This window comes from Spinacia oleracea, chromosome 5 (genome assembly GCF_020520425.1).
Source record: "Spinacia oleracea cultivar Varoflay chromosome 5, BTI_SOV_V1, whole genome shotgun sequence".
Taxonomy (NCBI): Eukaryota; Viridiplantae; Streptophyta; class Magnoliopsida; order Caryophyllales; family Amaranthaceae; genus Spinacia; species Spinacia oleracea.
Genome location: NC_079491.1, coordinates 55547233 through 55563029, shown reverse-complemented (window position 1 = coordinate 55563029; position 15797 = coordinate 55547233). Strand labels below are relative to the sequence as shown.

Here is a 15797-nt window from a genome sequence, read left to right as displayed (position 1 = left end):
AAAGTTCTCTAAGCATCGATCTATTCGAATGTCTAGGGACTAGACTCATTCGAGAATTAAATGGACAAGGATGTTTAGGTTGTTAACCATTGGTAAAGCTGAGCGTTTAAGCTCAATGCTTTATGATCTCAAAACTACAGTGTAGTTTGAATTCACAAGCACCAATTGGTTTGCCATTCGATTTTGATACTCGAAAACAACCATAAAATTCCCTATAAGAAACGTACATTTTAAATTGCTCATTTTCTCTCATTTCCGTGAATCGTTCTTGGATTCACTACCAATCGAGGAAATTTACTGTTACCTTTCTAAAAGGATTTACTGCAGTGCAAGATATTTAATTATAAACAATAATTAAAACATACATTGAAGCATGCAAAGTCTAAACATTTATCATGAGTAATAACTTGAAAATTAAAGCAATCATGCAATTTCAACAAGTTATTAGCATTTTATTCGAATTTATTGTTCCGGCAGGTGTGAATAAAATGATTCCAAGATCCTAAAATCATCGAAGAATTAAGCACAGTTTGTCGACTTAATTCTAAAACATCTTAGGTAAGCAAAAACCTTTTTCTAATAGTCTAGAAACTATTCTTGGTTGATAGGTACGTCTAAGAACTTATTAGGTAAACCTATCGATTTTGCCACGACATAAAAGGACTCCTTACTTATATCGTTGAGTTTCACCAAAACTAACATGTACTCACAATTATTTGTGTACCTTGCCCCTTTAGGACCAATAAGTAACACCTCGCTGAGCGAAAACTATTACTAGATTGATGTAAAGGATATCCAAGCAAGTGTATATTTTGGCATGGCACCTTATAACTCAATTTTTAAGTTTGGAACTTAAGGCTCTTACTATGTTGGTTAGATTTTAAGTGAACTAAAATCCTTAATCATGCAACATAATCAAGCCACAATCTCATGCATAATTAAGACATATTTAAAGCAATAAATAACTTAAAGCATGCATAAGATAAATGTGATCTAGTATGGCCCGACTTCATCTTGAAGCTTTAACTTCAAAGTCCGTCTTGAAAATCTCCGTGGGAGGCACCATTTTCTTCAAATAGGATAAGCTATAATTAAAACTAATTACAACTATTTGATGGTACGCAGACCATATTTGAATTGAAAAACAACTTTGGTACTTTAGACCAATTACATTCAAATTAATGGTACGCAGACCATATTTTCTATCCTATTTGGGCCATACTAGTCACTTCATAACCTGCAAAACAGTACATATACAATTTATACCATTCACCCATTCATTATCATGAATGGCCCACATAGCTGGTTAGTAAAACACATTATGCATCACGTAAACATTTGCAGCAATTAATCAAGGGCACCAATAATCTACCAATTATTCAGTCCTTATTAATTCTAATCAAGTTGTTTTAACCTTAAGGATTTGTAGACCTAATCAAGAGTTTATGACTAAAAAGGGCTCCCACTTAAACCAATAAATTCATATGCTTTACTAATTTTAAACATAAAAATGTATTTCAAGTCTAACCGGAAACATACAAATTTAATTAAAATTTAAAGCTCATATAAATTTATAATTGAATCCAAAAAGTTTAATTTAATTTCAGTCGTATTTAAATTAATTCATGATTTTAATTTTAGTAAAATAATTAGAATAAATAAAATTTATTATAATTACAATATTCAAAATTAAAATCCAAGAAAATAATTTAAATTATTAATTTTAAAATTAATTAAAATTACGTAAACTGAAAAATTTCAAATTAAACATTCAAAACGATCTAATCGCAACGCAAACACCCTACGCATCGCACTCCCATGGGCCGCACGCACACAGCCATCGCTGGCCATGTGCGCGCAGCCCATGCGCTCGTCGCATAGCTGCTGCATCTTCCATCGCAAGCCATCGCACGCTATGTTGCTCGCTGCGCGCGCGCCAGCGCTCGACGCACGCGAGCCATCGCTCGCTGTGCGCGCTCGCCAGCGCTCGCTGCGCGCGAGCCATCGCTCGCTGTGCGCGCGAGCCATCGCTCGCTGTGCGCGCGAGCCATCGCTCGCTGTGCGCGCGAGCCATCGCTCGCTGTGCGCGCGAGCCATCGCTCGCTGTGCGCACGAGCAATTGCGCGCGATCAATCGCTGGGCGCAGCGCTCGTGGCACGCGAGCTTGCGCTCGCTGCGCGCGAGGCTGCGCGCGCTTGCGCGAGGCAGTGCGCGTCGTGGCGCAGCTCGCTTGCTGCCCACACGCGACTGCCTTGGCTTGCCTTTCGCCCATGCCCATTTGTTCATAGCTCGTGGCCCACGACACAAGGCAGGGCTGCTGCCTTGTGCTCGTGCACCATGCCCTTGCTCATTGCATTCGTGCCGCACGGGCGACGAGCTCCCTTACTCGTCGTCGCATGCCCGCACTATACAACACCCCTTAAGGGTAACACGAAGCGTCCATTGCTTTGTGCGTGCAAGTTATATGAACGAATCGCATAAAAAATTAAAATTTATATTTAAAATTAATGACAAATTAATAAATAATATTAATTTCATAATTTTAGGGCGAAAAAATCGAAAATTTATTATTCAATTGATTTCCGATTATTATGGATTCAAGCCTAGGTCATAAAAATTTAAAATTTATCATAAATTTACAATTTTTATGGTGGTTTTTAATCATAGGTTTCTAATTAAATTATAATTAATTATGAAAATCAAATTAATTCTAAATTATTCTAATTTTCAACAAATTAATCATAATTACAAATTAGATTGCATAATTAACAAGGCTAGGAATTCAAACTTGTTAAACATATACAGTAGGTCAATCAAAAATTCAAGATTTATCAACAAGAATCGCAAATATTTAATTTAACATCTTAAATTTACGAAATTTTGCATTCGAAAAACTAAAACCTTCGAAAAGTCATAGTTAGGCTTCGAATTTGAGAATTCTGGGTTCGGCAGAAAAAGACTATTTTTGTCAAAATTTTAGAATGCCTTTTACATGCGGAATTGACACAAAAATCACTCGATTTGGATGAGTAACGAAGAAACTGCCGAAAAACTGCGTACGTATAATTAAATAAACGCAATTTGCAATTAATTAACAATTACGAAAATTAATCACCCCTTTTAATTCTTGCAAATTTGTAATATTTAACCATGTTCATGCAATTTAGATTATGAAAATAATAAGAGGCTCGTGATACCACTGTTAGGTTATGATACATATGACAATTCATAAATCATGCGGAAAAACCATTTAGCCAGGAATACATATTATTTACACAAAATCATATAGCATAATTTAGATGCATACTCTTTGTTGCGTGCCTTCCCTAGCTGCGCCCGAACCGAACAAGAACAAGTCTTTAGGACTCCAAGTGTCGTCCCTCCGTAGATAGTCCACAGCACGTCCGGATCCGCCTTAAGATTGACCAACTAGAATCGCCCTTAAGGTACTAGAATTTTCGGCACTCTTAGGTAAGAAATATGGCTGAATTTTTCTCTCAAAACTCACTTTGAATACTTGAATTAATCTCTAAAAATATGTGACCCTAGGCACGTATTTATAGAGTTATGGAAAGGGAATTGGAATCCTAGTAGGATACGAATTAATTAAACTTAGAATCCTACAAGAACTCTAATTAATTAATTTATCCTTTTAGGAATAGGAATTTAATCATATACTAATTCTAATAGTTTTAGGAATCGTGCATGAACACAAACTCACACACACACGGCAGCCACGATGGGCCGCCCATGCGTGTGCGTGCAAGCAGCAGCCCACGCAGCGAGGCCATGGCCTTGGCGCGTGTTGGGCCTGCCTTGCGGTGGGCCTGGGCGCTGCCTTGGCTGGGCGCGCGTTTGGCTTGCTGGGCGATGGCCCGACTTCGTGCTGGGCCTTCGTCCGGCAGGCCTCGTCCGATGCTTATTCGTACGATACGATTCCGATTAAATTCCCGGTTCCGGAATTCATTTCCGATACGAACAATATTTAATATTTCCGATTCCGGAATCAATTTCCGTTTCGAACAAATATTTAATATTTCCGTTTCCGGAATTATTTTCCGATTCCAATAATATTTCCGATTCTGACAATATTTCCGTTTCCGGCAATATTTCCGATTCTGGTAATATTTCCATTTCCGATAATATTTTCCGATACGTACCTTGTTTCCGTTTCCGGCAACATCTACGACTTGGATAATATTTATATTTCCGATACGATCCATATTTCCGTTTCCGGCAATATCATCGTTTCCGGAGTATTCATTTCTTGCCTGTGACGATCTCAGCTCCCACTGAAACCAAGATCCGTCGATTCCGAATATCCATAGATGGAGTATCTAATGCCATTAAATACTTGATCCGTTTACGTACTATTTGTGTGACCCTACGGGTTCAGTCAAGAGTAAGCTGTGGATTAATATCATTAATTCCACTTGAACTGAAGCGGCCTCTAGCTAGGCATTCAGCTCACTTGATCTCACTGAATTATTAACTTGTTAATTAATACTGAACCGCATTTATTAGACTTAACATAAAATGCATACTTGGACCAAGGGCATTATTTCCTTCACTTGTTTGTAATCAAAAGTGGTTACGTGCTGGTCCATTCCAAGGTGTTGAAGAGTGTTTGGAGGAACTGGAGCTTCTTGAAGAAGGTAACTTTTATTTTTATGTTATATTTTTTACTATTTTTTCTCCTTTTCAGTTTGTTTCATTCCATTTTCATATATGGATTCTTCTTTTATTGCAAGACTTAAATAAAATGTCCATAAACGATGTTGTCGATCATATGAAACAATTGAGATTGACGAGTAGGAATGTTGTTTGGTGTTACTGGCCTGCTGCTGCTATCTTGTTGTGTTGCTGACCTGCTGCTTGGTGTTTGATGTGCTGCTGATGCAATCTTTTGATGTTATGAATCTAAATTTAATTAAATTTCAGACTTTTCATTTGGTATTTTATGTATTTTTGTCATTCACACTTTAAATTTTAGTCTTTCAGAGTCATTTGGTATTTTGATGTAATTCAGTCATTCAGACTTTTAGTTTCAGTCTTTTAGACTTTTCGTTTAGTATTTTGATGTAATTTAGTCATTCAGAATTTTAATTTCACACTTTCAGACTTTTCATTTGGTATTTTGATGTAATTCAGTTATTCGGACTTTGGTGATTGGTATTTTGTTGAACTTCGAAGACATTTAACTTGTAAGGATTAATTTCAGACATTTGATTTGTGTTTGTTGTGGACTTGTGGGTAAACAGATAAAAAATTATAATGATGGCCTCGAAAGTTGGCTAAAAACAGGTATATTAGGCCCAAAAACAGACCCAAGTAAAAGGTCCATAAAAAATTCGATTTTACGATGTAGATTGGACTGAAAATTAAAAAGCCGGTTTGATTTGGTTTGGATTTGGTTTCAAAAATTAAAAACCGAATAAGTTCAGTTTGGATTCAATTTGGACCTTAATCCGAACCGAAAACCGAACTTTAACCCCTGGCTGTTCAGCATCACCCCATCAATTTATGAAGTGACCCGTAAAATTAATGAGTCATGACGACACAAAAATACCTATTTTTTCTGTAAAATATCAACCGCACATCCACAAACTCATTTGTCACATTTCCAAAAACGTTCGTTACCAGCAACATCCTCCTCCCTTAGAAGTCTTTCACATACAAATGGGGGCGGTGACGGCGGCGATCATAGCGGTGGTGGGTCTAGGATTGGGCTGGATAGCAATCGAGATGGCCTGCAAACCATGCCTTGAGAAAGGCCGTGAAGCCATCGATCGTAGCCTCAATCCCGATTACGACCCTGATGACAACGACAACATCCACACTCCTCTCAACCCTGCCTCTGATTCCTCCACCTCGCCACCGTCTCAGGCCGCCTGATTTGTTAACCTCCCTCAATTTTCTCTTACCTGATCTAAATCCAATCTTGTTGCTTCTTTTTACTTTGTGGGTCGAATTTGAGTTGTTTGTTACAGATGGGTGTTGTAATTTTGTTGTTCTGATGTAAATTTTCTTATCACAATGTCATCATGTCAACGGTTCTTTTTTCGATTGATAAATTATATACTTCTACGTTGTATTGTTGGTTTATTCTACTTACTATTTTATTTCTCAAATGTAGCATAACTTCGAAATCCTTGATCATAGTTTGAATTAAATAAATAAAATGGAATGTTTAACATCTCAATTTACATTGAATTTTATTGCTAAAAAAAAAAGCTGTTAAAGCATAGAAATTATTTTTCCCTGTTTCGGTATCTTCAAGTATTGCAAAAGTTCCCCTCAAAAAAAAAAAAATATTGCATAAGTTGAGCTTTGAGAGAGATAGCCTGATGCTCGTAGAATTACAAAGAGGTGACAGAATTTTTAGGACAAAAAATGTGATCGGTCAGGCTGGAAGGTGGTCAAGGGGAAGACAGTAATATTGTTTAGATAAGGCAAAGGATTGCTAAACCTCAAGTGACTTAGTGACCTAAAAATAACTATTTTTAGTACCAACACAACATATGTCAGTACCAATAATACAAATAATTTGTATTGGTACTTCTTAGCAATTAGGGATGTCAATGGGGCGGGGCGGGGCGGGGCGGATGCTGATGTAGGTCCCTCTATCCCCATCCCCGCCTAAAATTTTCATCTCCATCACCGCCCCATCACCCATGGCGGGTACAAAATCCATCCCCATCCCCGCCCCAACGGATATAAACTAAAATCCATTCCCGCCTCACCACCCAAATGGATATCCATCCCCTTCTTATCCCCACCCCATACCCGCGTCAACACCCGCGTCAATTTTCTTATTTAGCAAATATTTGTCATATATACGGAGTAATGAAAGTTAACTTTAGGGAAAAAAATACCTTAGGACTAAAGTAACAAATATAGTAAAAAAAAATACCCGTCATAACAATCCCAACAAAAAACTTAAAAATCTCACCTAAATTCATATTATCTCCTAGAAATGCAAATAAATTCACACTTACCCCCATCACCCATGGTGGGTATGAAGCGGGGAGAGTGGGGATGGGGCGGGGCGGATGGGGATGGGGCAGGTGTGGATTTTGTGTTGAACCCGACCCGCCCCATCACCCATGGCGGGTACGATTTTTATACCCATCCCCGCCCCATCACCCGCCAAATCTACCTCCATCCCCGCCTACTTGGAGCGGATGCGGGGCGGGTCTCCCACGAAATCCGCCCCACTGACATCCCTATTAGCAATGTATTGGTATAACAATACCATATTAGTCTTTACCAACACAACATATGTCAGTACCAATAACACAAATAATTTGTATTGGTACTTCTTAGCAATGTATTGGTATACCAATACCATATTAGTCTTAGTACCAATACCAAATTAGCAGGTACCAATTAAAAGCCACTTGTGTCCATATGGACACAAGTCCCTTGAGGCCAAGACTTCCTCAGATAAGGTACTTGGGGAGGAAGAAGCCGCAACGCAAATACAGGTTGAGAAGGTGTTTGGAAAATCTTTTCTCTCCAAGAACTTTGCTTTACTAATCTTTACTGATGTAAACGACAGAAACACCCCTCCAACAACTCTGCGTATTCGACAAATCTGGCTCACTTGCAAACTCGATACGTTGTATTTGAACTTTGGACTATTTTACGGTTTTTTCATAAAATGTCCTGAGGCTTCACGGAACGCACCGAATACACTTGTGTGTTTCAAATAACATAATATTTCCCTCTTTAAATTTATTTGCACCAAATATCCCTAGGCTTAACGGAAGTCTAACATTGTGTTGCCGAATTGTGACCATTTTTTTCACTTGTGTTGTCTGGATGCGTGGCTTAAGCTCAACGAGGCAAGAGCAGTTGCCCGCAAAGAGAACCGGGAGGGAGAGGAGGATAGAGAAGAGAACAAAAAAACCGAGAAAAAAGAAAATAAAAGTTAATTAAATGAAAATTAGATAATTAAATAATGATTAAATTTGGGGTTTATTGGGTTAGTTTAGGATTAATTATGTTGATTAAGGGTTAATCATGTTAATTAAGGGCTAATTCAAACTAAAGACTAACGGTGTTAGACTTCCGTTAAATCTAGGGGCATTTGGTCAAATAAATTTTAATGTGGGTATATTATGTTATTTGAAACACGCATGTGTATTTGGTGCATCCCGTGAAACATCATGGACATTTCACGAAAAAACTGTGCTTTTTACGGTGCACCAACACTTATATTGAGTTGATTCTGTACGGGGTGTCCTACCGGCACCACCTGGTACCGGCAGAACTCCCCGTATGTAAACTTAACCTGCAGGTAACCTGGTCATCTTAGGTAAATATCCTCTACCGGCATTTTTGCAAGACAGCCTACCGGCATTATCATGAAGACAACCAACCAAGGGTCACTATCAACAGGTCGCTATCTAACCACAAGGGACCTACCAGATCGTACCCTTGGATTGGTCTATATAAGGAGCACCTCATTTATTGCTATGAGGTACACAAAAACACTTAAACACACTTCTTTCTTACTCCCTAATCATCTCTTAATCTCTCAGTAATCTTACTTAAGCATCGGAGGGGGGATCCTCGAACCACCCCCGAGGCTAGTTAATCCATTCTGTTGTGCAGATATCAACCGGCAATCTCGACAGGAATCCAGTATCCCACAGTCAGCTGTTCTCATTCCACACCGGAACAATTGGCGCTAGAAGGAGGGGACCTTATCCCTTGAAACGGTAGAACAGTCAGCATGGATTTCTCACAGAAAGACGGTAAAAAATCAAAGAAAAGTCAAGAAAAAGCAACAACCCCACAACCGGCGACAACCTCCAAGTTTCAACCCTCACTTCTAAACCCCGTCCATCCGTCACAAGCACAATCAGTTATCAGCCCAATAACAAAAAACACCTCGATACCGGCACAAAGGGAATTCGCAGTGGAGGATGATGATGAGTTAGAAATAGAAAGCCCTGCCAGAGAGCAACCGAAAACTCCGCTGGAGCAGACGCTGCAGGAGCGCCTGTCTCCCCTGTCGGAAGTATTCACGGGAGAGCAATTGAAAACACTGTCAGCGGTGATGGCCGCTTTGTCAGAGCTACCAGCTTCGCAGCAGCCAGGGTCAATCGGCAGTCTAAGAAAGACCAGGTCGGCGGTCCCCCAGTTACCTGTTAGGGATCTCCTAACCGCCCTGAATCAAGAGAACACCCCAGAAAAAAGAAAGCGCTCGGATCCGGCGGAAACAGAATGGCCTGAAACAGAGCAAGTCCCCACCGCGGAATATGAACGAAGAGCGCCGGTTCTACAGATAGCTAGACGGCAGACAATCCAGCCAAAGGATTCTCCCCTGTGCCGAGAAATCCTAGAAGAAAGGATGGAAAGGATAAAAATCCCGACAGGAAGATACGATGGGACGACAGATCCGGAGGATCACTGCACCACATTCGAACAGCACATGATGCTGTACACTGATTCTGATGCCATGTGGTGCAAAGTATTCCCATCCACACTCCTAGGAGTGGCAGCGAGCTGGTATAAGGGCATAGAGGCACACTCCATATACAGTTTCCGACAGCTACAGGCGTCGTTTTTGTCACGATTTGTGAGCAAACAGAAGAGAAAGAAATCATCGGGAGAGTTGATGTCGTTCGCTCAAAGAGATAGAGAGCCGTTAAGGGATTATCTCACCCGCTTTAACAACGAGTCAATCACTATTCCCAATTTGCAGCAGGAGGTTGCTGTTCTGGCTCTTATGAGGGGAATGCAAGAGTGCGAATTCAAGAAATATCTCAGCCGGAAGTCATACACCAATCTGGGTGACGTCCTGCACAAGGCCAACGAGTACATCAGGGGGGAGGAAATGATGAAGATCTCCAATGTGGTAGTGGCAACCGGCGGAAATGTCGGGTACAATCCAGGCTATAACCCACAGACGGGAAAAGGAGGAAACAATTTTCATCAGAGCAATAATCAGCAAGGGGCAGGCCAGAGAAACCAGAATAACAGAAATGCCAATCCACAAGGGCAGAGAAGCCGGCAAGACAGAAGGGAGTCCAGAGGACTCTTTGATAACTACACTCCGCTGAACACACCGCGGACGGCAATTTATAACATAAACAACAAGATGGATGGCTGGAGAAGGCCGCCACCAATGCAGAGTAGGGAAAGGAATGTCAAGAAATTCTGTGACTTCCATAATGAGCACGGCCACCTAACAGAGGACTGCAGAGACCTCAAAGACAACATTGAGGATATGGTCAGAAAGGGGTATTTCTCACAGTATAGGGCAAGGCAGGGAAATGGTAACAACAACTCGGTGGGAGGAAACCCTAATTCATACCGGCCACAACAGCAAAATCAACAACAATACCCTAGAATCGAGCAACCATATCAGCCGCCTAGAATCGAGCAAAAACAGCCGGAAACCAGTGCCAGAGCAGAACAGAGGGATGGCGGGAAAAAACCACCCGTGTATGTAATTTCTGGCGGCCCAGTCCACGGAGGGACAATAAGCGGCGCCAGTAGAAGCTTGGAGGAACACAGGCACATGGTAAACTTACATAACACAAGAGTGTGGCCTAACCCACCCAGCATACCAGTGATGACATTCTCGGAATCGGATTGCAGAGGCATCATTTTCCCGCATGATGACCCACTAGTTCTTACAATTGATATAGCAAATGCCGATGTGAACAGAGTACTGGTAGACGGCGGCAGCTCAGCAAACATCATCTTCTGGGAAGCTTTCAAACAATTGCACATACCAGAGGACGAACTTCAAAGGGTAAACTACCCAGTAATCGGTTTCTCAAGATCTACAGTGTACCCAGAGGGTAGTATAAGGCTGCCGGTGAAAATCGGAGAAGGATCCGAAATGCGAGATCTCATGGTGGATTTCCTAATCATTAAAGTGCCAGCGGCCTACAATGTGATCATCGGTCGCCCATTCATACATGACGTGCAGGCGGTAGTCTCCACCTATCACTTGACAATGATATATATGTCGAACCTGGAAAGGCCGGCAAAGATAAGGGGAAGTCAGTTGGCGGCAAGGTCCTGTTACTTGACTGCTTTGAGAACACCGGGAAGAATGGTCCCAGAAGTGAACTTGACTACTGAGCCGGCAAGGCAAGAGATACACTTGACTACTAAGCCGGCAAGACAAGAACAACTGTCAAAAAGAAAGAGCTGCACAAAAAGGGGTCGAACCGACCTAAACATGGAACACTTTGATGAAAGGCCGGTATCAGCACCAAGACCAATGCCAGATGGTCTGACAGAAAATATCGAGCTGGAGGCTGGAAACATGGATAGAACAGTCGTGATCGGTACGGAAATGGGGAGTGACATGAAGGTCAACCTCATAAGCTTGCTGAGAGAGCACGCTGACATCTTCGCATTCTCGGCGGATGAGATGCCTGGTATCGATCCAGAGATAATGGTTCACCGATTAAACGCCGACAGAAATGTTAGGCCTGTACGGCAGAAAAAACGTAATTTCTCCACGGAAAAAATGACAGCAATACAAGAAGAGGTGGATAAACTTCTGGCGGCAGGTTTCATTGAGCCATGTGACTACCCCGAATGGTTGGCAAACGTGGTAATGGTAAAAAAGTCAAGTGGGTCATGGAGAATGTGCGTAGATTTCACCAACCTTAACAGAGCATGTCCGAAAGATTTCTACCCCCTGCCACGGATTGATAGGCTGGTAGACTCCACTAGCGGTCACGCAATGCTCAGTTTCCTAGATGCTTTCTCAGGGTATCATCAGGTCAGCCTGCATAAATCAGATAGGAAGAAGGCGGCCTTTATCACAGATGCAGGAGTTTTCTGTTATAAGGCGATGCCGTTCGGGTTGAAAAATGCAGGGGCAACATATCAAAGGCTGGTTGACAAGGTGTTCGCCGACCAAAAAGGCAGAAACGTGGAGGTCTATGTAGATGACTCTATCGTAAAAAGCCGGAAGGAGGAGGATCATGTTAGCGACCTCCGAGAAACTTTTGAAACTTTGAGAAAATACAGGATGAAATTAAACCCAAAAAAATGCGTCTTCGGAGTAAGGTCGGGAAAATTCCTGGGTTTCTTGGTCAGCGAGCGTGGCATAGACGCCAACCCTGAAAAAGTAGAAGCAATCATCAGTCTGCCGCAACCCAAGAGCGTAAAAGACATACAGCGGCTGACAGGAAAAATGGCCGCCTTAAACAGATTTGTGAGCAAGTCGGCAGATAAGCAAATGCCCTTCTTCACAACCCTGAGGCAAAACAAGAAGTTCAAATGGGGGCCGGCAGAGCAAGAGGCCTTTGAAGCTCTAAAAAGTCACTTAAAAAACCTGCCAACAATAGCAAGGGCAAAAGAGGGCGGCAAATTACAACTGTACATATCGGCGTCGCCAAAGACAGTTGCAGCAGTACTGGTAGCCGAAACAGAAAACAAAGGGCAGCAGCCGGTATATTTTGTGAGCCATGTGCTAAACGGCCCAGAAACAAGGTACACGTTGGTGGAAAAAATGGCATATGCAGTCCTCATCGCGGCTAGAAAGTTAAGACCATACTTTGATGCGCATACAATCGAAGTGCTAACAAACTTTCCTCTCGAAAAAGCCATCAGCAAGCTAGATACATCAGGCCGGTTGCTAAAATGGGCAATAGAGTTGTCCGAGTTTGACTTGGAATTCCGGCCAAGAACTGCAATCAAAGCCCAGGCATTGGCGGACTTCATAGTTGAAGCGTCATACCAAGAGGATGAAGTACAAGCTGAAGTATGGGATGTGTCAGTGGATGGTTCAGCTGCACAGACAGGCAGTGGGGCTGGAATAATCATGAAATCGCCAGCAGGAGACATTTTTGAGTATGCTATAAAGTTTACGTTCAACGCGTCAAATAACGAGGCAGAATACGAGGCAGCAATTGCCGGCATCCAAATGTGCCTCGCAGCAGATGCCAAAAGAGTAATACTGACAACAGACTCCCAGCTGGTAGCAAGTCAATTCAGCGGAGAATATGAGGCCAAAGAACCTTCGATGGTCAAATACCTGGAGAAGTTGAGGTCGGTGTCGGCTCAGCTAGAGAAATTCAGCATTAATCTGGTACCCCGAGCAGAGAACACACTGGCAGACGCCCTATCAAAGTTAGCAAGTTCAAATGTCGCCGACTTGAAAAGAACAGTCATGATGGAAGTCATGAATAAGAGAAGTACGGAGTCAGAGATAATACGGGTCATGGCCATCACAACTACCTCAGAATGGTACGATAATATCCAAACATACATACAGACTGGAGCGCTACCAGCAGATTTTGCAGAGGCCAAAAAGACAAGAAGGGACTCGGTTTGGTACATCATCCTGTGGGGACGGTTGTACAAAAAGTCATTTAGCCTGCCATTCTTAAGGTGCCTAACAGCATTCGAGTCAGCAAGGCTAATCGAAGAGATGCACGAAGGAACATGTGGGAACCATGCCGGTGGAAAACCCCTTGCCATCATCTGTCAAAGGCAAGGCTATTACTGGCCAACAATGTTAGAAGATTGTCGAGCTTATGTAAAAAAGTGCGAGAAATGTCAAAAGTTTTCAGCTGTGATAAACTTGCCGGCCAATGATTTGATGCCCATTCTGAACCCAATCCCATTCGCACAATGGGGAATGGATATTGTTGGACCATTCCCAATGGCGGCTGGAGGGCGCAAGTTCTTAATAGTAGCAGTGGACTACTTCACCAAGTGGATAGAAGCAGAGCCGGTAGCAAAAATAACGGCAAACCAGGTGAAAAAATTCATATGGAAAAATATAATAACAAGATTCGGGCTGCCGCAGGCAATAGTTTTTGACCATGGAGCACAGTTTGATTGTGCACCCATACAATGCTTCCTGGGATTATACAGAGTAAAGTTAGCTCACTCGTCAGTATGTCACCCACAGAGCAATGGGCAAGCAGAGGCGGCGAATAAGCAAATCCTGGCAGCACTGAAAAAGAAGCTAGAAGACTGTAAAGGCAAATGGGCAGATCTTATGCCAGAGATTCTGTGGTGCAACAGAACTGCTATCAAGGAGGCTACCGGCGAGAGTCCGTTCAAATTAAGCTTCGGGTCTGAGGCTGTTATACCGGCAGAAATGGCTCTGCCAACCATGCGAATCCAGCATTACGATGAGGAGAGAAACGATCAGCTGCTGCGACATCAGTTGGATTTCATGCCAGAAATCCGCATGAAAGCAGAAGTAAGTTCGTCAGCATACAAAAGCAGAATGAGCAGAGCATACAACAAGAAAGTGAAGCATCGGCCTCTAGGAGTAGGAGACCTGGTACTGCGGAGAACGGCGGCAACAGGAAAAGGAAATGCTCAAGGAAAGCTGACAGCCAATTGGGAAGGACCATACCAGATATGGGAGGAAATAGTTCCTGGATCATACTGGTTAATGCAAATGGATGGTACCACGCTCAAAAACTCCTGGAACGCCAGTACTCTGAGAAAGTACTATGTTTGAAAAAAAAACTGTAATGATGATGTATGAGCAGGCTGATTGCAATAGCAGTCTGCATTTTGCTGTTATGTATAATTAGGGCGGTCCTCAAATACGACCAGTCCATAAATGAAGGAAGAAAAAAGCAAAAAACAAACGCTGCATAAATCAACACGCAAAGGTAATGTATGGATGAGATCAGTAACAGTAAAGAAAATAAATGCCGTTTGGGCACTTTACTGCGAAACGTAGCAGTCCATAATAAAGTTGTTGTGATTAGTAGCTTTGGAGAAAATAAATGCCGTTAAGGGGCACTCCATTGTGAAGCGTAGCATTCAACGAAGTGTATGGATGTGATCAGTAACAGTAAAGAAAATAAATGCCGTTTGGGCACTTTACTGCGAAGCGTAGCAGTCCATAATAAAGTTGTTGTGATTAGTAGCCTTGGAGAAAATAAATGCCGTTAAGGGGCACTCCATTGTGAAGCGTAGCATTCAACGAAGTGTATGGATGTGATCAGTAACAGTAAAGAAAATAAATGCCGTTTGGGCACTTTACTGCGAAGCGTAGCAGTCCATAATAAAGTTGTTGTGATTAGTAGCCTTGGAGAAAATAAATGCCGTTAAGGGGCACTCCATTGTGAAGCGTAGCATTCAACGAAGTGTATGGATGTGATCAGTAACAGTAAAGAAAATAAATGCCGTTTGGGCACTTTACTGCGAAGCGTAGCAGTCCATAATAAAGTTGTTGTGATTAGTAGCTTTGGAGAAAATAAATGCCGTTAAGGGGCACTCCATTGTGAAGCGTAGCATTCAACGAAGTGTATGGATGTGATCAGTAACAGTAAAGAAAATAAATGCCGTTTGGGCACTTTACTGCGAAGCGTAGCAGTCCATAATAAAGTTGTTGTGATTAGTAGCTTTGGAGAAAATAAATGCCGTTAAGGGGCACTCCATTGTGAAGCGTAGCATTCAACGAAGTGTATGGATGTGATCAGTAACAGTAAAGAAAATAAATGCCGTTTGGGCACTTTACTGCGAAGCGTAGCAGTCCATAATAAAGTTGTTGTGATTAGTAGCTTTGGAGAAAATAAATGCCGTTAAGGGGCACTCCATTGTGAAGCGTAGCATTCAACGAAGTGTATGGATGTGATCAGTAACAGTAAAGAAAATAAATGCCGTTTGGGCACTTTACTGCGAAGCGTAGCAGTCCATAATAAAGTTGTTGTGATTAGTAGCTTTAGAGAAAATAAATGCCGTTAAGGCGCACTCCATTGTGAAGCGTAGCATTCAACGAATTGTATGGTGTGACTAGTAGCCGTACAGAAAATAAATGCCGTTTGAGCACTTGTACTGCG

At 42.0% G+C, this 15797-nt stretch overlaps 2 protein-coding genes across 2 annotated transcripts; both read left to right on the top strand.

The window, feature by feature from the left end:
* Positions 1–5581: 5581 nt before the first annotated feature.
* Positions 5582–6105, top strand: LOC110792203 (uncharacterized). Its single transcript, XM_021997015.2, has one exon. It carries the CDS (start codon positions 5680–5682, stop codon positions 5893–5895), a length of 216 nt encoding a protein of 71 aa, XP_021852707.1. The 5' UTR covers positions 5582–5679; the 3' UTR covers positions 5896–6105.
* A 2635-nt stretch (positions 6106–8740) lies between these two features.
* LOC130461523 (uncharacterized) lies at positions 8741–14464 on the top strand. Its single transcript, XM_056829658.1, has one exon. It carries the CDS (start codon positions 8741–8743, stop codon positions 14462–14464), a length of 5724 nt encoding a protein of 1907 aa, XP_056685636.1.
* The last annotated feature ends 1333 nt before the right edge of the window (positions 14465–15797 follow it).